The sequence below is a fragment of the Ambystoma mexicanum genome, chromosome 6q (genome assembly GCF_040938575.1).
Source record: "Ambystoma mexicanum isolate Mex_15411 chromosome 6q, UKY_AmexF1_1, whole genome shotgun sequence".
In the NCBI taxonomy this organism is placed as follows: Eukaryota; Metazoa; Chordata; class Amphibia; order Caudata; family Ambystomatidae; genus Ambystoma; species Ambystoma mexicanum.
Window position 1 is genome coordinate 51,501,832 of NC_090937.1, and position 24,815 is coordinate 51,526,646.

The 24,815-nt window shown below is 46.8% G+C and overlaps 1 protein-coding gene across 1 annotated transcript in view; it reads left to right on the forward strand.

Annotated features, from left to right (window-relative positions):
- TRIM14 (tripartite motif containing 14) overlaps positions 1–24,815 on the forward strand; it is a 310,180-nt gene that overhangs the window by 250,136 nt on the left and 35,229 nt on the right. Inside the window, exon 5 of the mRNA XM_069630461.1 lies at positions 13,088–13,180. Within this exon, the coding sequence (XP_069486562.1) occupies positions 13,088–13,180 (93 nt within the window). The remainder of the gene's footprint in view (positions 1–13,087; positions 13,181–24,815) is intronic.

A 24,815-nucleotide genomic window follows, 5' to 3' on the forward strand; every position in this document is an offset into this window, starting at 1 on the left:
ACTGTGATCTGTTATCCAGAAGAAGGGAGCCATTCTTCTGGACCAAGAAGATCCACTACCTCTTTAGTTTAGTATTTAGTGTAAAGGACAGAAGTAGAGTTTTGACACAGGATGGTGAATTATTGATTTGCACTGACATTCTGACAGAGCCATTATTCTTTTAGTTGAGGCAGGGCAACCCCTCTTAGAGTTAGGGAAAACTAGGTTTGGTATAATAAAAGTTTGTCAACAGCCATGCCTTCTGTGTTTGTCTCCTCCTTCTGCACCCTTAGAGAGGGCTAATGTGCATTTCTTTTAACACATGCTTTAATAGCATTGGCCAGTAGGCTGTATCAAGGACAGAATGACTGTCCCTATGGTAGTGGTCCTTGCCCTGGGCTTGGAACATCTAAATTGAACATTTTTTTTGTTAACCCAAATAAAGGCTCTTGGAACATTCACTGATGTCGCATTAATGCACCCCCTTACCTGCCCTCTATCACAGCAGGGCAACACAGCATCAGCTGTAAGGGTGTAGAAGAAGGAGACTGACAAGGAGGAATCATATCTTTCTCCAGCATTGGATCTTTCATGGATTCACATGCTTAGAATATTCCCCGTCGTCAGGCTGGGAATCCCCGGTACATTATATAGACCCTTTCCCGTAGGAAAACTTTTTCGACGCTTATGCGTCCTATCCACCTCGTTTTGTATCATGCGTGCCCGCACCGTCAGGACGTCATGATATAAATACAGGACCCGCCCCCGGGCTCCCTCAGATTTCAACCGTCTTTCAAAGTAGTGGGATCCTCGTGATTACTGCTAGTGGAAACTAGGTTGTTTTTTCTGTTTCGCTTCGGCGACGTTAAAATTCTGGAGAATTATGTCTGGAAAAGCGTTATTTCGCCCTTGTGCGACATGTGGCCTCAAAAAAGTTTATGAAGGAGATGCCCACATGGATTGTATCTACTGTCTCCACCCGCACCACACGGCGGATACATGTGAGATATGCCAGGGTTTCTCCCAAAAAACCCTTAAGGACCGTAAAAGAAGGCTGGTCGACTGGCTTAATGACGTAGCGGGTGCCTACCCGGCTTCGGAAGTTGGCTCCACGGCCTCCAGGAGCAAGTCGGAACCTCCATCGAAGAAGGTACGGCCGGCGGAAAACCGCGCTGAGGACAAGCGTACGGGGAAGCATGCTGGGTCTTCCTCATCACATAAAAAGCCCTCCTCCTCCTCATCATCTAAAACGGAGAGGCAAGCGCTGTCAAAATCCTCCTCAGGGGACCGTCCTAGGTCTTCCGTGAGTCGAGACGCTTCAGCCGGGAAGTCGGCATCGAAATCGGCGACGAAGTCTAAGGGCTCGACGCCGACTACTTGCTCGTCGACCTCGGTGTCATTGGCGATGCCTATTACCGTTCAGGCAGCAGCGGTTGGGATTCCTTCGTCGACGGAGACTCAGTCTATGGCTTGGCTGCCAGAGGTCTATGACCCGATCCCCCCTGAAGTCTTACTGCAGCCAGACACGGCCTGCTCGGCGGAAGGAGAAGGTGGCATGGTTCTGCAGCCATCGGATTTGGGCTTACGGCCTTCCACGTCGGCGACGACGACGAGTGCGAGTGGGGGTATGGTACCTATATCATCAACGTTACTGACCCCCCAGACAGTTTTGTCTCTGGATGTGCTTAATACTCTTCAGAAGCTCCTGCAGCGGCTGGATACGCAGATCCCTCAACCTGGGACTTCATCGTCACCTTTTTCTGTACCTTCCGTCGACGAGCAAACTTGTGCGGCTCGCTCGACGACTAAAAACCCATCGGCCCCCCAGGCGGTAAAAGATCGTCCTCGAGCGCAGGAGGATGGTGAGTTGTCGGAGTCCGATTCTATACTGGGTGACTCAGGGTCAGACATTTCCCTGTCACCGTCGAGGGACCCAACATGGAATTCGGATGTAGAGGTAGAGTCTACGAGGAGCCAGACACATCCATCTCCTCCGGATGATGTGGGAACCTTCCATGCAATGATGGGAAAAGCGTGTTCCGAGTTCGGCTTGATTCCTGAGGAGCAGAAGAAAGACTGTTTCCTTTTTGACCATATGGGTCAAAGGAGGAAATCGGTATTTGCCATCCCAATTCTGGACCACGGGTGGCAAGAAGGTCTCAAGACGATGCGCCATCCGTTCTCGGAGCCGGCTGTAAAGGGGCGGATTGAGAAAAAGTTTAAAGCTCCGGAGTCCACTCCAAAATGTCTAACATCACAACCTCTGTCAGACTCGGTGGTGTCGGCGGCAGCGGATAGGAAGGCCAGGGTACAGCAAAAATGTTCAACTCCACCAGAAAGCGAGGCTAGGAGGCAGGACGCCTTTGGAAAAAAGGTGCTCTCGGTCGGCGCGACGACGGTAAGAGCAGCCAATTCCTTAGCGATCGTGTCACGATACGATAGAGAAATGTGGCACAAACTAGCCCCTATCCTAGAACATCTGCCAGACGAACACCGGAAAGCAGCCATGTTACTGGTGCGGGATGGCGAAGAGGCTTCGAACCACGCAATTAATATTGCAGTTGACCTAGCAGAGTCTGGTTTCAAACAAATCAACCATGGCGTAGTACTTCGTCGACAAGCGTGGCTCAAATGTACTACTTTCCGTCCTGAAGTCCAGTACAAAGTCCTTGACATGCCATGTGAAGGAGAACACCTGTTTGGAGAAAAGGTTGATGAAGCGTTGAAGGGGATGAAGGAAGACACGGATACTGCTAGGTCCCTCGGCGCCCTCCAAACGGGTAGAAACTTTCGCTCTTTTTGCCCCTTTAGGGGTGCTTCTGGAAACTCCCGCTTTGGAGCCTCTAGGGACCGTGGATTTAACAGGCCCTTGTACTCTTCACAAGGGTTCAGACGAGCGTCCCAGTCGGCACGTAGAAGCAGAGACTATCAAGCTTCCAGGCGGCGAGGCTCGGGTCCCTCGTCGACGAAGAACAAGCAAACCAGCAACCAATGACAGCCTTCGGAACGTCCTGGGGGGCCGAGTCTCTCATCACTTCGACCAATGGAAATGCATCACCACAGATCGATGGGTTCTGGACACGATTCGCATGGGTCATGCGCTACAATTCAAAGACAAGCCTCCACGTCTTCCGCCTGTATTTTCGACCCAGCCCCACCTCCGAATCCTACGACAAGAGGCGGCGCTTATGTTGCGAAAAGGAGCGGTAGAGAGAGTTCCTGTGGCACAGGAAGGTCACAGAGTTTATTCCCGGTTCTTCGTTGTCAAGAAGCCAAATGGAAAATGGAGGCCCATTCTCGACCTGAGGGTACTCAACAAATGGCTAAAGAGCCTAAAATTCAAAATGCTAAAGCTCCAGGAGGTTATCAGGTCGGTGCAACCCATGGATTATCTATCGTCACTAGACCTTCAAGACGCCTATTTTCACATCCCAATACGCCCACGACACAGGAGATATTTAAAGTTCGTCGTCGGGAGAAAGCATTTTCAGTTCAAGGTCCTCCTGTTCGGGCTCAAGTCCTCCCCCAGGACGTTCACCAAGTGCTTGGCCCCTATAGCGGCCCATTTAAGGAAGGATGGTCACCATGTCTATCCGTATCTAGACGACTGGCTGGTCAGAGGTTCGTCCAGGGAACAAACACGAAACAGTCTAAGGGCCACAATGTCCCTCTTACAGGAACTGGGCTTCGCAATAAACTTCAACAAGTCCTCCGTAGAGCCTTCGAGGACCTTGGTCTTTCTAGGAGCGGAGTTTCATACACACACAAGCCTGGTGAGACCATCCAGCGAAAGAATTCAGAAACTTCAAAGCAAGGCGTCGGAATGGAGATGCGGTACCAAGGTGTCGGTGCGCAAATACATGTCCCTGCTAGGGACCATGTCGTCCTGCATTCCGTTGATAAGCAACTGCCGTCTGTTTATGAGGCCTTGCCAGGAATTTCTAGCGGACCGTTGGGCGCAGAGCCAAGGTCGCTGGTCCGACAGACTGGTCGTCGACGAACAACTAGTACAAGCACTCTGCTGGTGGAGAGTGTCTACTCATCTAACGAAAGGAATGCCTCTACTGGAACCGGAGTTCCAAAAGACGGTGGTGACGGATGCATCACTGAGCGGATGGGGAGCTCATCTGGATACGTTACAGGTACAAGGCCAGTGGTCGTTGCAGGAGTCCTCCCTGCATATCAACCTGCTAGAACTGAGAGCAGTTCGATGGGCTCTAAAATCTTTTCTTCCTCAACTGAGGGACTCGGTGGTGCGTGTCATGACGGACAACACCACTACGATATTCTACTTGAGGAAACAAGGAGGGACACGTTCCAGGTCCCTATCGACGGAAGCACAGAAAATCTGGCATTGGGCCCTGCAACACAACATGCAAATCTTGGCGTTCCACCTGCCAGGCGTGAGAAATGTGGAAGCCGATGCCCTCAGCAGAGAAATGAACGAAGTTCACGAATGGGTGCTGAACGACCAACAACTACAACAAGTATTCAAGAAATGGGGACATCCTTCCATAGATTTGTTCGCGACGAAGAACAACAGGAAATGCCATCAGTACGCAAGCAGGTGGCCTCAGCAGGGCTCACTGGGGGATGCGTTCTCCTTCCCATGGACGAACAAATTCCTGTACGCATTCCCACCATTTCCCCTTGTCCGGAGGACGTTGCAATGGATCCTCAGGTACCCATGTCGGGTAATTCTGGTGGCCCCGTACTGGGCCAGACAGGTGTGGTTTTCAGACCTGCTACACTTAGCGGTAGCGGAACCGATGAGATTCTAGAAGACCCCCGACCTTCTGTCTCGACAGGAGGGTGTCGTTTGGCATCACGACCCGGACAGCCTCAAGTTGACGGCCTGGCTCCTGACTTCGCCGAATTTGGTCGGCTAACGATTCCGGAGGACTGTCGGCGTATCCTGCAAGCGGCAAGAGCACCTTCCACAAACGCCTCATACGCGTACAAATGGAGAAGTTTCTGTCAGTGGTGTGAGGATCAACCAGGTTTGGCCCCGCAATCGATTAAGCCGGAACAGCTCCTTCCATACTTGCTGTTCTTAGCTCAAAAGGGCCTATCGGTATCGTCAATAAAAGTACACCTGGCCGCCATTTCCAGGTTTACTCGTCAACGGCATTCGGCACCATTGTTCAGCGACCGCCTGATTAAGCACTTCCTTAAAGGCCTCTTTCGGAGTTTCCCTCCAGAGAAGAAATTTCCGCCGGAGTGGAGCCTCAATCTGGTCTTAACGTCTCTTATGAAGCCTCCTTTTGAGCCAATGTCATCATCGTCTCTAAAGTTTTTGTCGTGGAAATTGGCCTTCCTGGTGGCCATCACTTCAGCCCGACGTATTTCAGAAGTTCAGGCTCTAATGGTAGACCCACCATACTTACGATTTTTCAAGAACAAGTTAGTCCTAGCCACTAACCCACAGTTCATACCGAAAGCTCCTTCGGTGTTCCATAAACACTCCTCTATTGTGTTGCCTACGTTTTTTCCGGAGCCATGCTCGGGAGCGGAGCGCACGTTACACACATTGGATGTAAAAAGGGCTCTCAAGTTTTATCTTCATCGTACGCAACCGTTCAGAGAAACGAGACAGCTGTTCGTGGCCTATGGTTTGGGTGCTAGAGGAAAAGCCATTTCAAAGCAAGGACTGTCAAGATGGGTGTCATCTACCATTTCGTACTGCCATTCCAGGGCAGGGAAGCCTCTTCTACGACGGCCAAGAGCTCATTCAACTAGAGCAGCGGCATCGTCGACGGCACTGTGGGCCGGAGTCCCTCTGGGGGACATCTGCATGGCGGCTACCTGGGCGGCTACACACACCTTTACCCGCCATTACTGCCTGTCGCAGCAACATGCCGAAGATACCCGGATGGGACAGGCGGTGCTTCGACACCTATTCCAATAAGGTAAGCCCCGGCTGAGGGGTTGCATCCTGTGGAATTTATGACTGTATAAGGTTCGTTTTCCTATGTTAACGATTACTGATGTATACACGATCATAGGGAACGGGCTTTGCGAAGAAAGTATATGGGTTTGCATGCACGCCTCCTCTTTGGGGGTGGTACTGCTATGTAATCTATTCTAAGCATGTGAATCCATGAAAGATCCAATGCTGGAGAAGGGAATAGTTTCTTACCTGTAACTCCATTTCTCCAGCATTGGTATCTTTCATGGATTCACATGCGCCCACCTGCCTCCCCTGAACATGCAAACCGGTTCCCCCACTACTTTGGGGGCCGAAATCTGAGGGAGCGCGGGGGCGGGTCCTGTATTTATATCATGACGTCCTGACGGTGCGGGCACGCATGATACAAAACGAGGTGGATAGGACGCATAAGCGTCGAAAAAGTTTTCCTACGGGAAAGGGTCTATATAATGTACCAGGGATTCCCAGCCTGACGACCGGGAATATTCCAAGCATGTGAATCCATGAAAGATACCAATGCTGGAGAAATGGAGTTACAGGTAAGAAACTATTCCCTTCCCTATTCCTAGAGGGGTTTCCCTGCCTCCATCTAAGAATACTAAGTGAGCTGTCAATGTCTGCCCAAAATAAATGTTCTTCCCGTCCTCAGTCAGAAACCACTTATCTACCCCTAACATTAGAAACGTAAACTAAAACAAAATAAAATGTGCATTTCCTGCCCCAGCAGAATGGCTTCCTTCTCATTGTTTAGTGTTTCAGGCTTAGAATGAAAGATGAATACTCCTTTCAATGTTCGGCAACCAGGGACCAGGGGAATGGCTCCCTTCTCCTGGTCTTCTGGCAAATGTTCACCACAATGTTCTAACAAGTGACTTGAATCAGTTAATTCCAGGAATTGTAGAAGTTCAGAGCTTTCTCTGGTTTCCACTTGGCACTCTCATAAGGGAGATTACTCTCATAGCTCGCTGTGTTTTGCTGGTATCTCTCTACACTGGTTTCTTCTATGGCAGTACTGTGGCGAGGGAGATGACTCCTGATGCACTCAATCTTAACCGTGTTTTTGGTACCATTGTGATATGGGAGATGACTCCTGCAATACTCTGCTTTATTCTCTGCTTTAGCAGTGGTGTGTAATGGGCCACTGCACTGATGGAGATAACTCCTGATACTCTGCTTTCTCCTTTGCTTTAGCAGTGAGGTATGACGGATCACTACACCAAGAGAGATATCTCCCGATGCACTCTGCTTTATTTTTTGCTTTAGCAGTTTGGTATGATGAACCACTGCACCGAGGGACTTTACTTCCGATGCACTCTGCTGTATGTTCTGCTTCAGCAGTGGGGTATGCTGGGCCACTGCACCAAGGGTGATGACTCCAGATGTCTAGGTGTGGCCGGGGCTTTCTAGCAGTCACCCCAATTATCAGTAGAGAACACTTGTGCCCATCAAAGACTCACCGCCACAAGAACGGACGACGAATACAATGGGGCAAAGTTACTATCTTTTATTAGCAAACAAAATGACATGGATCACATCCGAAAAACAAGTATCCTCCGGAGCTCTCATCTTCTAAGCATGTGTCACCCGGTTTTATCCCAATATGACGTCACAAATCTAGGTTCCATCCCAGAAACATAGCACACATTTACATTGGTCAGTTTGGGTAGGCTACATATGGGAGCTATATTGGTTAGTTCTAGTATTGGATAGCCATATCTACTGTCTCCTCCTAGGACCACCTCTACTAGTATCAATCTACAACGTTGCAGGGTCGCAGTACAATGCTGGCCCTTTCAACACATTATATCCCCAATTGAAAGGGGATTCTGTATTGGGCAGAATGTGTCCTCCCAGCCCTGGGACCCTGGACGTTTACCAGACTGAGTGTACCCTTTCATGGCAATGGAATGAACATGGAGGAGCGAAATGTTCCATAATGTTGCCATCTCTGATTACCTAAGCCTAGTAGAGGGCATTCAGCTGGCAGTATGTGGGCACCACTTGTAACATTTCCCCTTTGGTTTGATGGGAACAGTCTCTTTGTCTACCTGGGTTGAATGGGCATTGTCCAGATTAGCTGTGTCACGTTTGTTGAGACCACGAAATGGGGCTGTCCTGCTTGTAATTTAGGATTTTAGCCTGATTTTCTGCAGGTTGTTTAGTGTTTCAGGATTAGAATGAAAGAGGAATACTCCTTTCAATGTTCGGCGACAAGGGACCAGGGGAATTACTCCCTTTTCCTGGTCTTCTGGTAAAAGTTCACCACAATGTTCTAACAAGTGACTTGAATCAGTTAATTCCAGGAATTATAGAAGTTCAGAGCTTTCTCTGGTTTCCACTTGGCACTCTCATAAGGGAGATTACTCTCATAGCTCACTGTCTTTTGCTGGTATCTCTCTACACTGGTTTCTTCTATGGCAGTACTGTGGTAAGGGAGATGACCGTGATGCACTCAATCTTAACCGTGTTTTTGGTACCGTTGTGATATGGGAGATGACTCCTGAAATACTCTGCTTTATTCTCTGCTTTGGCAGCGGTGTGTAATGGGCCACTGCACTGATGGAGATGACTCCTGATACACTCTGCTTTCTCCTTTGCTTTAGCAGTGAGGTATAATAGATCACTATGCCAAGGGAGATGTCTCCCGATTCGCTCTGCTTTATCCTTTGCTTTAGCAGTGGGGTATGATGAACCACTGCACCGAGGGAGTTTACTTCCGATGCACTCTGCTGTATGTTCTGCTTCAGCACTGGGGTATGCTGGGCCACTGCACCAAGGGTGATGAGTCCAGATTGTCTAGGTGTGGGCGGGGCTTTCGAGCAGTCACCCCAATTATCAGCAGGGACCACTTGTGCCCATCAAAGACTCACTGCCATAAGAACGGTCGACGAATACAATGGGGCAAAGTTACTGTCTTTTATTAGCAAACAAAATGACAGGGATCACATCCGATAAACAAGTATCCTCCGGAACTCTCATCTTCTAAGCATGTGTCACCTGGTTTTATCCCGGTATGATGTCACAAATCTAGGTTCCATCACAGAAACATAGCACACATTTACATTGGTCAGTTTGGGTAGGCTACATATGGGAGCAATATTGGTTAGTTCTAGTGTTGGATAACCATATCTAGTGGCTGGACGGCGAAGTGGAGGAGGCTCGAATGGAGGGGGAGAGGGTACGCAGTAGACATTGAATAATATATGCAATTTTTTGAAATGTTAAGACATGTACTGCAAGGTTTTGTTATGTTGTTTGTTTGTGAGAAACTAAAAAAATTGCTTTAAAAAAACATATCTAGCGGCTCCTCCTAGGACCACCTCTACTAGTATCAATCTACAACGTTGCAGAGTCACAGTACAATGTTGGCCCTTGCAACACATTATATCACCAAGTGAAAGGTGATTCTGGATTGGGCAGAATGTGTCTTCCCAGCCCTGGGACCCTGGACGTTTGCCAGACTGAGTGTACCCTTTCATGGCAATGGAATGAACATGGAGGTGCGAAATGTTCCATAATGTCGCCATCTCTGATTACCTAAGCCTAGTAGAGGGCATTCAGCTGGCAGTATGTGGGCAACACTTGTAACTTTTCCCCTTTGGTTTGATGGGAACAGTCTCTTTGTCTCCCTGGGTTGTATGAGCATTGTCCTGTTTGTCTGTGTCACGTTTGTTGAGACCATGAAATGGAGCTATCCTGCTTGTAATTGAGGATTTTAGCCTGATTTTCTTCAGGTGGCTCATTGTCTTGGTAACTGGAACTTTCCTGTCTCCTTGGCTGAGTGCCTTCTTTCTGGTCGCCTTTGGCTGCGCCAATCATGTCAGCCTTTCCATGTACCCGAAGCCTGTCTCTCCTCTGTCACTCATTTCAGAGACCTACAAGTTCCATATCATTCCCTATGGCTTCTCTGTTAGTGGCAGTCAAGCATGTGCAAGCTAAATATATGAACTCTTGGCATCTTGGGGTTTCAGCTTTGGCAAAGGATATGAAATAAAGAAATATGTAAGCGTGTCTGTCCTCTACCTACATGGGTCATAAACATGTGCTTTATGCACTAAACTAGTGCATGTTCATGTAACTTCATGAATGGATGAATATGCACTTCATCTAGAAGTGCGGCTACGTTGTGATGTCGTTAATCTCTGGTTTTGCAGTTAGTCGACTTGCTCGATCGATGTAATTTTCATGTCGTCCAAATCATTGATTGGGTATGGTCTGAACGGCTATCTGAGCGAATAACGTTTCTCAGACCTGCGATACATCGAGGATCGTGTGATGGGCCTAATAGTGAGGTTCATCTGTGGTTTCTCTGCCTTTGTGTTGAGTCGTGTGGGGGGCATGAGGGGTAGATTTCGTCCCCTGCCTACATGATGCACTCCGATTTATGCTCTGCTTTAGCAGTGGGGTATTCTCGGCCACAGCGCCGAGGGCGATAACTCCTGATGTACTCAACTCTTCCGTAAATTGCTTCTACTTCACCCGGCCCACACACAGACTTCTTATCTTTCCCGTAACCTGCTTTGCGGGAATTCTTCACCGGTTCTTCTTGGGTTTGCGGGTCTGTGTGTCTGGAATTCTTCTCTTCGTTCAGGTGTTCTGCGCGGCTCTGCGACAGGCTGCTGCTGGCGGTCTCTTGTCGTTTATAGACTTCATAATCCACCCGCCAAAGGTCACGCCACCATCCCGGTCCGCCTTGGACCACAGCACGTCAGCTCCATGCCGACATGCAAAACATGTGTGGTGTCCTACGGCTAGCTTCCCCTTTCGTGAGGAACTGCTCTGCTGCAACTTCAGAATGCCTACTTTGAAACTCCTGGGCTTTGTTTGCATTCTCCTGGCTTCTGTGATGTCTCTCTCTTCAAGTCCATCCTTGCTTGATAGTTTAGATTGTTAACTCCCTCATGCAACATCAACACCATCTTGGAAAGTCTCTTTCTGATTCTTTATGCTCCCTGTGGGCCAACTGATCACAGTACTTGGCTGCTAATTCATATTGCCCTTCCATGTGTTTCTCATGCTCTTCCTCATCCCAGTATGCTTTGTATTTGCAACAGTGCGGGCCTCACAATAACACATAAGTTCACTGTCCATGTTAGAAAAGGATGTCATGGGTAAGGGTAGGGTATTTGGTGATATAGTTTTAGGGAAGCTTTTCCCAGGTGGGCATCCTTATCCCCAAGAGTGAAGTCCCTCCCTATGAGGTCTTCCTGCATCTTACCACCTCCAGGGGGGACTATTGGGTAGCAGCCTCACCTCCCTAGCCTCATAGAAAAGGGATCCCCACTGGGGAGAAGTGACGAGACCTGGTAAATCATCACGCATCGTAAACACGTACCAGGTGCTCCCATATACAGCTTGTGTACTACCACTTTGTGAGATCAGCTTCAGATTAATTGTTTTATCACAGTGTGAGGTGGTCTTAACACTAATTCTCGCCAGTCCTATAGTAGTTGTCTTCTTCCTTATTAACTCCAGATGTGTGTGGTGCAGGGTCCCTTACTCTCCTGATTGGGGAGACCACTGATAGAAATATGGTATTTATGAAGAGCAGTCTTGCGGTTTCTTTCCTGCTTTCAGTAGGTTGGCTCGGGTGCTGGAGGGAGGGACTACTGCCTCTGGATCTGCAGCTCGCTGGCCACTCCCTAACCATCATTTCTGGCTACCCACCTCCAGGACCTGTGCCGGTCTCACTTCCTAGATTTGCTCTTCTCACTTTTTACTACTATCTCCCTCCTTGTACTTGACTCCTGCTACCTCCTTGACACTCTACTTTGCTCTTGTACTCCTCCCACCCCCACTGATCTACCAGATAAAGGACATATGGGGATGGGGGGGGGGGGTGGATCTTCCCTCCCATGGGGGGATCTTCCCTCCCTCTCTCTGCCTGTCAAGTTTTCTCCCCTGAACGTATTCTACTTTAACTTCTACTGAATTTATCACCTTGGGGTCCTCCTCCATCTTTCCAACCCTTTGCTCATTGTCACCTTCTCAGCATATCTTCCTCCTTTTGCGCTTTCTGATGCCTTATCACCCCCCTTGTGTCATGAAGTACGTTACTGCCCCACCTTACAGGTTGGTTTCCTGCTTTTCCCCCCTTTTCTGACTCCTCCTGCTTCTCCCATGGCACTTCCCCTTTGGTTCACACCCCAGCCTCTGGGGTTTCTATTCCCAACACGTCTGGGGTCTTTTTCTCCCCCAAACCTCTGTGTGTCTCTTTATCCAGCCTCCTGGGTCTCACTCTCTCGCCCCAACCTCTGGGGTCCCTCTCTCCCCAAACTCTGGGGTCCCTCTCTCCCCAATCTCTGGGGTCCCTCTCTCCCCAAACTCTGGGATGTCTCTCTCTCCGTAGCTTCTTGGGTGTCTCCCCAAACATTGGGGTAAGTATTTCACTTCTCCACTGCTGGGGTATATCTCTCCCCAAACTGTGAGATATCTCTCTATCATACTTCAGGCTACCTCTCCCAAGCCTTTGTGGTATCTCTCTTCTCCATCTTCCTCTGACGTTCTCCCCACCTGCTCCAACTAGCGTGATTTTCTTCTCCTATGTACCTCATCTCCTCTTCTCACCTCAAGCCAGCTCTTACACGCTCTCTTCATCTCCTTCAACACTCTTTCGCCTTGTATTTGCTTGCTCCAAATTCCCACACTATCTCATTTCTCTATGAGCTTTCTATACTCTCCCAACCCTGCCGTGGGGTTGATTTTCAGATTATGGGTGGCAGGTGTGCAGAGTCAGTACCCTGATCGGTGATTGGTCTGAGTCTCCTCTGGGGCAGTATTTACAGTGTGCTCATGTTTCTGGCACTGTGCCTTTTCTCTCGGCACACCAAGGCTTAGTACCAGCAGGCCACAATTTTGGATTTTCAGAGCATGTGTTTACCTGGAGGGAGCATCTGGCAGGGCCTGAACCTTCTTACCTGCACATTCCTGATGCCACAAACATGTGTATGGGCAAACAGGGCCTTCGCCTACGGATAGATTTGTTCGGGAGCAGGGCTTGTGAGCTACCACCAGGAGATCCCACCTTTGAGAACCTTTTCTGTGGGATGGGTATCTCGCAGGTGTTCCTCCCACATTTCTCAATTGATATAACATCCCAGCCTTCTTGGAATATGTTTCATGATGCTGCGCAATGTTTTTAAAAAACATTTCTTAACATGTGTAATTTTCCTTTTTCAGCTGTTTTAAGCAGTATGAATGCAAATTCAAATCAAATGCCTGGTGCATTGCTGAAGGTGAAACCTACAGTGGACCGTACATTATTCCTGAAACGTAAGTAAAGTTATCCAGAAATTGAAAAGCTCCACCACTTTCTCAATAAATCTCAAAAGTGGCTTGCAACAAAATGTCTTCCGTGTTCTGAAAGCGTATTGTATTCCTGGTTTATCATTGTTTTGTCTCTGGTAATGTGAAGTGGCAGTGCAAACCTATAAAGTTCCATCTGGAAACCTTGTATAATTGGATTTACTCTCTATGTAGCAGTTTCCGCGTATGGGATACTGATCGGTACCATACTCGGTCAACGGGCAACTGGTTATCTAACTACCTTCCTTAATAGATGCAATCAAGGCCACATTTCAAGGAAACTACTGGTTATCTACATGATTGCCCATTGAGATTGACAGTGTACAAGACTGTAGTAGCCTGCAAACGTGAGCTGATTTAATTAAATAATAAGAGGAATGTATAACTGATAAGCAGGATCGCATGCCTGACTGATAGCAATGTCTAATTATAACACTTGCAGGGTTATTTTCCCTCTAAGTGCATATTACGCACATGGGACCACTCCATCTGTAGTTAAGTGCAGAAATGTTCCCTCAATGCAGTATTCATAATATCCAAAAAGGAGTACAAAAAGGTGTATTACCTGGTGTTTACAAGTTTTACACATTCTTTCTCCTCTCTCTTTCAGAAAAAGTGTAAATGCCTCCTGTGATTAACGATTGTGGCAGTTATTTACAATTCATCCCTATGGAAGCCGCCTAATTTTACCAGGTGTGAACTCAGGCGGATTCCTTGAAAATCCATTGGTGTAACACCCACATGATATTCTGGTATTAAACCATGTGGTATTTACAAGCAGAACAGGGACGCATGATGATATGATATATGATGTGGCATTTACAACGCGCCTGTACACAAGTGTTTCTAGGCACGACAAGACAAGGAGGGGGAAACAAAGGGAGGATAAAATAACGATCTTACTATCCCTTGTATCATTCAGATCGCGCAAGTGCGGGTAAGAGGCAAGGGGAGAAGTTCCAGGGGACAGGGGAGGAGGGAAGTGCACAATGGACACAGTTAGTCCATCCTGTGGCCCCACCCCACTTCTAATTTTAAATAAAATCCCATGGATCAGAAAAAATTGGTAATACAGGCATTCATGTCTATCTTGTCTATCTTTACACCTTTTTTCTGCAGAACTTAGAAAATGAACCCATGGCATTCTTTCACCTTGCACTCCTCCTCCAGATTCCCAAACGTGGAAGTCCAGTATGAGAGTGGGTAGCTGACATGGCACATCAGAAGGGTATTCACGCCACTCCGGAGCACAAAGATGTTTTTGCCAAGGCCCTGAATGGATCTGTCTGCCTGTTCAAGGTTGTCATTGAGGATGATTACGCCACGATGAGAGGAAGAGTACAAAAGCGCTGCACCAGATTCTGCAAGCTCTCCACCACTCCAGCTGTTTCTGGGGGATGTAGTGTATGTCAGAAATATTGTCCGCAGGTGGAGTGAGCCGCGCTATTGTCACGGATGATGGGAACCAGCGGATTATCCTCCAAATCTGATAAATAAACGTCCACCTCCCCTTTCTCCTCACCTGTCTCTTTCAAAACGGTTTCTCGTCTGGAGGCCTTGTTCTTGGGCTTCTTCTTCTTTGTGAAGAGGTACGGCCATCCGCGGGAAGAAGCCACCCTGATCCCCTGATAAACAGGGAAGCAACCGGCCCCCGTCCCGCAGAAACCAAAACGAGAGGAAAAAAGCAGACGCTAAAAAAAACCTCTCTACGATGTAGATGGTACGGATGCTGTGCAGGAAGAGATGACTGGAGAGCCCGGAAATGCAGGAAAATACCGGAGCAGGAGAATCAAGGTAAGTCTCTCGGTGCGGCAGTAGGCTGGAAAGTCCGGAGATACTGATACTGAACTAGGAGCAGTGCGAGGGAACTGGAATGGAAGTACCGCCTGGAACCAGGAACGAGATCCGGGAGAAAGGAAGGAGAGGAGAAACCCCGAAAGGTAAGAGGACCGAGGGGACGGAAAGGCAGAAAAAGGGAAGGAAGGGGGAGAAGCTGAGTGAAAGGATACCGCGATAGACTCCGCGGAAAATTACAACAGGAAAAGGCACGGAAAACAAAGTAGCACGGCAACCAGGAAAAGGAAACAAAGTTGCAACGCACAGAGCCCAGGGGAGGGCGTGGTTAAATACAGAAACAAGAGAAAAAGACTAGACCGTCAAACCAGGAAGTGAAAGGAAAAAAAACACGGAACAATCTAATGGCGCCGCCAACGCCAAGCCTTCCATAACCGCCAGCGACCACCAAAAGACGGCGGCATGACAGTATGCCCCCCCAAGGAACACCCCCCCCCGGCTTACCCAGGAACAGACGGTGAAACCGCTGAATTAACGCCGGAACGTGCACATGAGACACCGGTTCCCAGGAGTCCTCCGAGTGGGGGTACCCTTTCCAGTGGATGAGATACTCCAAGCGACCCCGCCGATAGCGGGAGTCACGAACGGAGGCCACCTCATACTCATCGGAAGGAACCACCTTGGGGACCGGGTCCCGTGGCAAAGGACGATGGTAGGGATCACCCCTACATTCCCTCAGGAGAGAGGAATGAAACATAGGATGGAGACGGTGCATGTGATTGGGCAACCGGAGGTGGAAAGCCACGGGGTTGATCTGGCGAAGTATAGGGAAAGGACCCAGGTACCGGGGAGACAGTTTAGAGGGGAGAAGCCAGCGAGGCAGAAACCTAGTAGATAACCAGACCTTGGTGCCCCTCCGCCATGCCAAAACCGGCTGGTGCTTAAGATTGCAGTATGATCGATACCGAAGACTGCTTGCCCGCAAACATCCTGTAGCAGACTTGTGAGCCTCCGAGATACTGGTAAGTAGGGCATCCACAGACGGAGTGGTAGAAGGAGGAAAGGAGAGAGAAGGAATAAAGCTGGGATGGAAACCATAGGAACAAAAGAAAGGACTGAGACCAGTGGCACTGTGTTTGGCATTGTTATAGGCAAATTCCGCAGTGACCAACAGACTAACCCAATTATCCTGTTGGGCATTTGTGAAGCATCGAAGATACTGCTCCAGCGTAGCATTGGTTCTTTCAGTCTGCCCGTTAGTCTGTGGGTGGAAGCCAGATGACAAAGCTCGTTCCATTCCCAGTCTCTCACAAAGCTCCTTCCAGAACTTTGAAGTATACTGAGAACCTCTGTCAGAAATAATCTTGTCTGGAGTACCATGTAGGCGAAATATTTCTCTGGCAAATACAGCCGCCATCTCGGCGGCAGTGGGAAGACCAGCCAAGGGAGTGAAATGTGCCATCTTAGTGAAGCAGTCGACTGTTACCATGATGCATGAACAACCTTCTGAGGGTGGCAGATCCACAATAAAATCTGTGGAAATAAGGCTCCAGGGTCTCTTGGGAAGGTCCTGTTGTTGGAGAAAACCAATCGACTTTTGAGTGCAATGTTTGGATCGACAGCATACCGGACATGACTTGACGTAGGTTGAAACATCTTTGGCCATACCGGGCCACCCGAACCTGCGATGAAGTAATTCCAAAGTGTTCTTAACACCTCTGTGTCCTGCCGTTGGATCGTCGTGGCACCACTTTAAAACCGACTGACGGTTGAATCTGTCTGGCAGAAACAATCGCTGTTGCTTGAAACATAAACCATCTTGAATGGATAGGTCCTTTGAGAGAGGAGAGGTGGACCGCGTGGCCTTGCGGACCCTTTCTAAGAAAGACTCCACCGAACAGATTACCTTGACCTCAGGAAGCATGAGACCGGGAGATTCCTTCTGAGACACATCTGGATATGGCTTTCTAGAAAGGGCATCGGCTATTATGTTCTTGGAACCTGGTAAGTAAGTCAATGTGAAATCATATTGGGAGAAAAAATGCGCCCAGCGAGCCTGACGGGAGTTGACACATTCCATCTTTTGTAGAATTTTAAGATTCTTGTGGTCAGTTCTGATCTCAAAGGGATGGTTTGCTCCTTGTAGGAGATGTCTCCATTCTTCGCATGCGGATTTCATGGCCAGGAGTTCTTTTTCTATCACCGAATAGTGTGCCTGGCTGTCATTCAGTGTCTTGGACATGTAGGCAACAGGATACTCCAAACCTTCATGTTCCTGTAGAAGAGCTGCACCAATCGCCGCAGAGGAGGCGTCAGTCTCCACAATGAATCTTAGATTCTGATCTGGTTGACGAAGTACCGGGGCAGAACAGAATTCCTCCTTAAGTCGTTGGAAAGCTCGGTTTGCCTCAGAAGACCAGATAAAGGGCATTGAAGACTTTTTTAACAGCCTCGTAATGGGAAGAACACGATCCGAGAAACCTTGGATGAATTTGCGATAAAAATTGGCTAGCCCTAGAAACCTTTGGACGTCTTTGATGGAATGGGGTGTAGGCCATTGCAATATGGCGTCGATCTTAGTGGGATCCATGCGGATTCCTTCCGAAGACAGGATAAAGCCAAGGTAGTTGACCTCGGAGGCTTGAAAAATGCATTTATCAGCATTGGCCTTAAGTAGATTGTCTTGCAGTCTTTGAAGGACTTGGTGGAGGTGATCAGAATGGAGTTGGGCGTCTTTAGAATAAACCAGAATGTCGTCAAGATAAACGACGGCACAATGGAAAAGTAGATCAGAAAAGATGCGATCCATGAATCTTTGGAATATCGATGGAGCGTTGACCAGGCCAAAGGGCAATGCACAATATTCGTAGTGTCCGAAGGGAGTGCGAAAGGCCGTCTTCCATTCATCACCTGCTCGTATCCGCAAAAGGTGGTAGGCTCTTCTTAAATCGATTTTGGAAAAGACTTTCGCCCCTTGAACTGCTTCCAGAATGTCTCTGATAAGTGGCATGGGATACCTATCCCTAAGCGTGACTTGGTTTAGGCCCCTATAATCAATGCAAGGACGAAGTTCATTGGAACCTTTCTTTGGAACAAAAAAAGTGAAGCCCCAGCGGGAGAGAATGAAGGTCGGATCAGGCCATGATGTGAATTAGAATCCAGATATTCCTTGAGAGCCTTCTTTTCCTTGAGAGAAAGAGAAAACATTCGTCCAAAAGGGACAACAGCATTGGGCTGGAGAATAATCTGACAATCCTCTGGTCTATGAGGAGGTAACTCCTCAGGGCCATCGTCTGTAAACGCCTCCTGATAGCGGAGATATTCTTTAGGGATGCTGTTTACCTTCAATATATCTGAACTGGAGGTTATATCTGGAAAAACGTGGACAGAGGTATGCATGGTCTGCGAAGAACATGACCGACGACAAAATGTTGAAGTAAATGACAGTTGATTCTTTGTCCAATCAATGGTCGGGTTATGCTTCCGAAGCCAAGAGATTCCCAGGATCACTGGAAAATGTGCTGCTCGGATAAGGTCGAATTGAATGGTTTCGTTGTGATGTAGGATCTTCATCTGCATAGGAGATGTGGTATGGGTGATAAGACCCGAGCTGAGTGGTCTACCATCCACACCTTCCACCTTTTGGTCCTCGTCTTTCTGCAAACGGCGAATACCGGCCTTTTCCGCCCAAACCAAGTCCATAAAGCAGCCAGCAGCGCCGCAATCCAGTAGAGCCAGAACCTCATAGGACTGCTGAGAGATGCATAACTCTACTCCGACTACCATAAGACGGTTGTCTTCTGTAGTAAGCATGGGTGTGACTGATAAAGAAACGAAGGGACCAGGAAATCCCCCTCGGTAACTTGTCCCTACTAGCTCCGAGGACTGGCGTTTCCCGAACGTCTTAGTGGTACATTAGGGCAGTCTCTAAGTATATGCTGGTTAGACCCACAATACATACACAGGTTGTTCTCCCTGCGTCTTCTTCTTTCTTCCGAGGTGAGTGGCCCTCGAGTAGTACCAATTTGCATTGGCTCTTCTTTCGACATACAGGTAGGAGAAGGAGAGGTAATCCCAGGATCAGGCGTAGCAGAAAATCCACGCTGTCTTCGACGTTCAGACCGCCGTTCTGAGAGACGGAAATCCAGCTGAACCACTGTAGACCACAAGTCGGTTAAAGTGGCTGGTCTGGTTACCCTTGCTAATTCATCTTTAAGGTCTTCCCTTATTCCTCGGCGAAAAATGGTGTACTGAGCGTTCTCTTGCCAGCCTGCGTCTGCAGCCACCCGTTTAAAGCGGGAGATGTAGGACAGAAGATCTGAGCTTCCCTGTCGAATGTCCAGTAACTGTTCACTGGCGACTACCGCTGTCTCTTGCCTCTCGAAGGCCAATTTGAACTGGGAGGTGAAACCGGCGTAATCGTGTAGTAACGGGCTGACACCGGTCACAAGCGGAGTAGCCCAGGAAAGAGCGTTACCCGCAAGGTTAGAAATCAGAAAACCTATGCGGGCTGCATCCGAGGCATATGTCTGAGGTCTGAAGGTGAAATAGATTATGCAAGCCTCCATGAATTCCTTAAACCTAGTAGGTGAACCATCATATTTACCGCAGGCTAAGGGCATGGGAGGCAGATCACTCCGAGACTGTTCGAAGTGGTCGACTCGCTGTCTCAAAGCAGCGTTTTCGGCCTTCACAGCCTGTAATTCTAATGTTACATTCTGCATTGCGGTGAGCAGCTCTTGGACCTGTTCCAGAATAGACATTGTAATCTCTTTCTGGCGTTGCAAACTGTCACGGATGATGGGAACCAGCGGATTATCCTCCAAATCTGATAAATCAACGTCCACCTCCCCTTTCTCCTCACCTGTCTCTTTCGAAACGGTTTCTCGTCTGGAGACCTTGTTCTTGGGCTTCTTCTTCTTTGTGAAGAGGTACGGCCGTCCGCGGGAAGAAGCCACCCTGATCCCCTGATAAACAGGGAAGCAACCGGCCCCCGTCCCGCAGAAACCAAAACGAGAGGAAAAAAGCAGCCGCTAAAAAAAACCTCTCTACGATGTAGATGGTACGGATGCTGTGCAGGAAGAGATGACTGGAGAGCCCGGAAATGCAGGAAAATACCGGAGCAGAAGAATCAAGGTAAGTCTCTCGGTGCGGCAGTAGGCCGGAAAGTCTAGAGATGCTGATACTGAACTAGGAGCAGTGCGAGGGAACTGGAATGGAAGTACCGCCTGGAACCAGGAACGAGATCCGGGAGAAAGGAAGGAGAGGAGAAACCCCGAAAGGTAAGAGGACAGAGGGGACGGAAAGGCAGAAAAAGGGAAGGAAGGGGGAGAAGCTGAGTGAAAGGATACCGCGATAGACTCCGCGGAAAATGACAACAGGAAAAGGCACGGAAAACAAAGTAGCACGGCAACCAGGAAAAGGAAACAAAGTTGCAACGCACAGAGCCCAGGGGAGGGCGTGGTTAAATACAGAAACAAGAGAAAAAGACTAGACCGTCAAACCAGGAAGTGAAAGGAAAAAAAACACGGAACAATCTAATGGCGCCGCCAACGCCAAGCCTTCCATAACCGCCAGCGACCACCAAAAGACGGCGGCATGACAGCTATACGGGACCTTATACGGTAGTGTATGCCACTCCACTTGTGGTCAAGGTGGGCAAAAAATTAATCGCTGATAACTTTTGACACGTGCAACAGATTTTGCTGAAATTTTGAAAAAACAAGTTTGTCACGCCCCCTCCTAAACCCCCAGACTACAATGTTTAGGAAAGACCATTTGAAAAATAGAAACGTTATTAAGAAAACAAAATAAATGCAGTTTCGGCCCATTCTCCCATACACAAAAAGGTCAATTTTTGCCAGACCGCACAAACAAAACCGCTGGACAGATTTGGATCAGGTCCAAAACAACTTGGGCACGAAGCTTTGCCTCGCGATCTTTTTGTGGGTTGGGTTTATTCCGTCCAGTACTTTTTAAAATATTTGACAGAGAAGAGGGTGCCCCCCTTCTCCGAAATAGATAGCTATATCCCAGGTAAATTGACAAGAAACCGGGTGTTTATGAGAGAGGCTATAACCTCGGTTAGCCGAAAACAAAAAAACAGGAAAATGACATTTCCAGGTGAAAAATCAGGGAAATACATTTAGGCTAGAGGTGGGGGTGAGATAATAGGACACCAAGTTATATTTGGGAGTTAGAAGAGGTGTAGCTTTTCTGTAACCTCGGCTATGGGACAGAATATTGATGAGCAAGTAATTTCTTTCCTTGCTGCGTTCCCTTGTTCATAATATTGTTGATGAATATATCTCAGGTCCCTTTCCACTTTGTCTAGCATTATTGTACCTATTTGTTGTCCAGTGTCCCTTATGTTGCTCTAGAGTGGCTCGGCTGACTCACCCTTTTCTTTGTGTTTAGTATCTAGAGAGTTAAGAGTTTGTAAAAGTAATGATAGCTGCTTTTCCTTGTCGTGTTTCACAGGTGAGGATTAGGAAATAATATGTCCTCTCTTAACGCTTTTCCTTTATTCCATAAGAGGTTTGGGGATATATGACGGTCAACATTGTCTTTCATATACATGTCCTAATGTGCTTTAAGTTGCTAAATGAAACTGTCCTCTCATAGCCTAACATTTAATCGTCATGTGTTCCCTTTGGACCTGTGTCCCCAACTGAATACAGCAACAACTTCTTCAAGATGTGAAAGGTGAATAGGTTGAATATGGGAGGTTTCAAACAGTTTGAGTCTCTCTTTACCGGTTATTAGATTTTATTTCGACTGAATAATTGTTAGGAGTTTGAAAAGATGGTATAATTTCTTATATGGAGGGCACAGCATAGATATATAGTTATAATTATTATAATTGTTCTTTTATAACACGCTTAATACCAGCGAGTGGTATCTAAGCGTGGGATCTGTATTCAAACCTGTGCTGTGCTGCGTTGTCTTGCTTCCACGACAAATGCTTTGACCTTTAGCCTTCCTTCCTCACCTTTTATCTGCCTTTCTTGTGTCCAATCTCGTCCCCATGTCGCTCCAGTCCCTATGTGGATCAATCACCGGGTTAAAATATCTTCCTCATACTGAACCCCTAGCCATTGTACAGACGACATTATTGGCAAAGCTTCTTCATACTCCCTAAGACACCCACAACTAGGAGTGTACTGAACTTCAGCTTCGAGTAAGTATTCAGAGAAATACCCGCTGAAAATTTGGCTCTGGACGAATAATTTCTTTTCTAATCCGAATTCAATGTAACAACTCAGTCTAATATAAGGATTGCAGTTGCAAAAGAGAATGCAATACAACATTGCCTGATATCATTCCAGATTACATAACAGACTGTCAGATAGATTAAATATCAGACCATGGTTCATATGTTTGTGTTTTGGAGAGGAGTGGTGAGGAAAATAACTTTTGAAATCTCTTAAATAACATTATATGCCAATCTGCCTTAAGGGAAAGGTGTGGGCGATTAGAGCAGTTTTCTGCGTGGACAGAGTGAGATATAGAGCACTGCATCTGATGGTGATATGGGGGTGGATGAAGAGTAATAGACATGAAAAAGGCCATGGAGCTGTAATCCTCTAATGTTGTAGGAAGAAGGTGGCATAAGTGACCATGGATTTGAAACTGGTGGAATTGAGCAACTGCTAAACAGTGCCTTCTAAGAGCTTGTAGGGTTTGGACGGATTCAATCACATGTCAGGCTTTCCTACGTACCTGTGATTACCCCTGCTCCAAGCCTTATCAGCCCACTTTTGGAGAATGGGAATCCCCCTTTGACAAACAGCAGAGAGATAGCATCAATTCACCTCTCATGTCGAATTGACTTATGTCCTGAATGAGCAGACAGAAACCCTTTGTACATTACTATGTGAACTTCTAAGAAGCTCTGAAACCCACTTTAGTACTTGCAAGCGATTGTAATGTGTGTGATTTGCAATGGCAACAGCAAATTCTGATAGGCATTTTATTCATTGTAACCTACCACTTTTGCATTTGTGAAGCTTGCCACTTGGAGCAACACTAATTTTGGATATGCAACAGCCTTCTGCACATTTGGTTCCTGCTTTTTTTTTAGTAATCTGTTCCTTTCTTGCTTCTTTGCTTTAAATAAGGATAATATGTTGATTAAAATGAACATATATATAAATATGTGCTTTAATTATTTTTTTTAAAGTGTTTTTTTCTAGTTTGGTGCACGATTTACTAAAAAAAGAACTATTCGGCTACCCACAAGTAGGCCGGAAGCAGATTGTGACCTCAGTCATCCAAATTTATCCTGTAGGAATGCAGTGATGCATATGTGGCTCAGAGGAGCTTTGCCCACAACTGGTATTTGATAGATGAGTGTTGGCACACAAGGAGTAAACACTTGGCTTTGGATATGAGATCATTTAATCTTTAACTGTAGAGAAATAACAATATTTCTCATGAGAGATCGGTTTTCAGGAGTCATTCAGAAAATGTCTCTTTTTTCTATAGAAGTCAACGAAAGATCAGAACCAAAAAGTGAGCCATTAGAAGTTTGACCTTATTTAATCTATTCAGCTTCGATAGGTAATACTATGCAGGATTGAAAAGTATATATAACATTTTGCAGTGAGCTATTGAGCCTGTAGAGAAAGAACATTGATTGAAAGGAGAAAATGCCAGGATTCAGGCAATTTCTGTGGAAAATCAAAAAATAGTTGGCCAATTTAGATAGTAAAGTCATAAACTGATCACAATACATTGATTTCTTTGTTATATGGCAGAAATCGGAATCTGACCTTTTGGAATATACTAAAATATTCAATGAGAACAAGTTTGATGTTCAACTGACCATCAGTTACGCAAAAAAATAACTTTAATTTTTATATCTTGAAATTCTGATTTTTATCAACATGGTCGAGACCCCTACTTATCGATAACCTACAGAAGTAAACTTCATTTTAGAGGCAGCCAGAGGCCACAAGACAAGTATTATAGGTAATAGTCCCATGGGTGAAATCATATGCTCCAGCCAAAGTTGTGGCATAGGTATGGAGCTGATAAGAATTAATGAACAGTTTTGGGATAGGGGATATCAAGTAATAACTGTAGATAAAGCAGTGAAACAAAATGAAAAGGACACATTGATGAATTATATCCAAATCAAAAATGGAAATTCAGTCAATCCTTTACATTTGCCACTAATTATTCTGCCCAAAGCACACAACTTTAGAGAATTTGGAACACATATTGGTCTATTTTGAGAATAGCTTCTGAAATTAGGGAATAGCCTATTTTTCAGGAAGGCACTGACCTTACAAATTATTTTTACTCCCAGCCATGTGAAAACTAAACTTTAGCAATACAACCGACTATGTGGCTTGCCTCTCTAAAATCAGTTTTTGTAGGTGTTGCACAAAATTCTTGAGGTGCAGCATTGACTGATATTCAAGAATTCAAGAAGTATATGGTTATAAAGTGTTTATGAAACTATACATTGTAAACACATATGTGTTATCTATATGATTATGCAATCATATGTAGTGTGTTTGTATTTGCTTTCATGAAATTCTTGAATTCCACATAAAGCTGTATTTTACTTTGTATATGAAAACTCCTATATACTGTTAACATTAACAGACACACTAAAATAATAAAAATTGTACAGCTACTAGGATACAAGGATACAAGATGAATAATGCAGGAACAGCCGTCAGGCCCGTTGGGCGTTATTCTTTGCTCAATACCAGTTCCAAATTCACCATGTTCCAGGAACACAAAACGTAATTGCTGACGCCTTGTCTCGGCGCCCTGACTATGAACCTCCTGATGA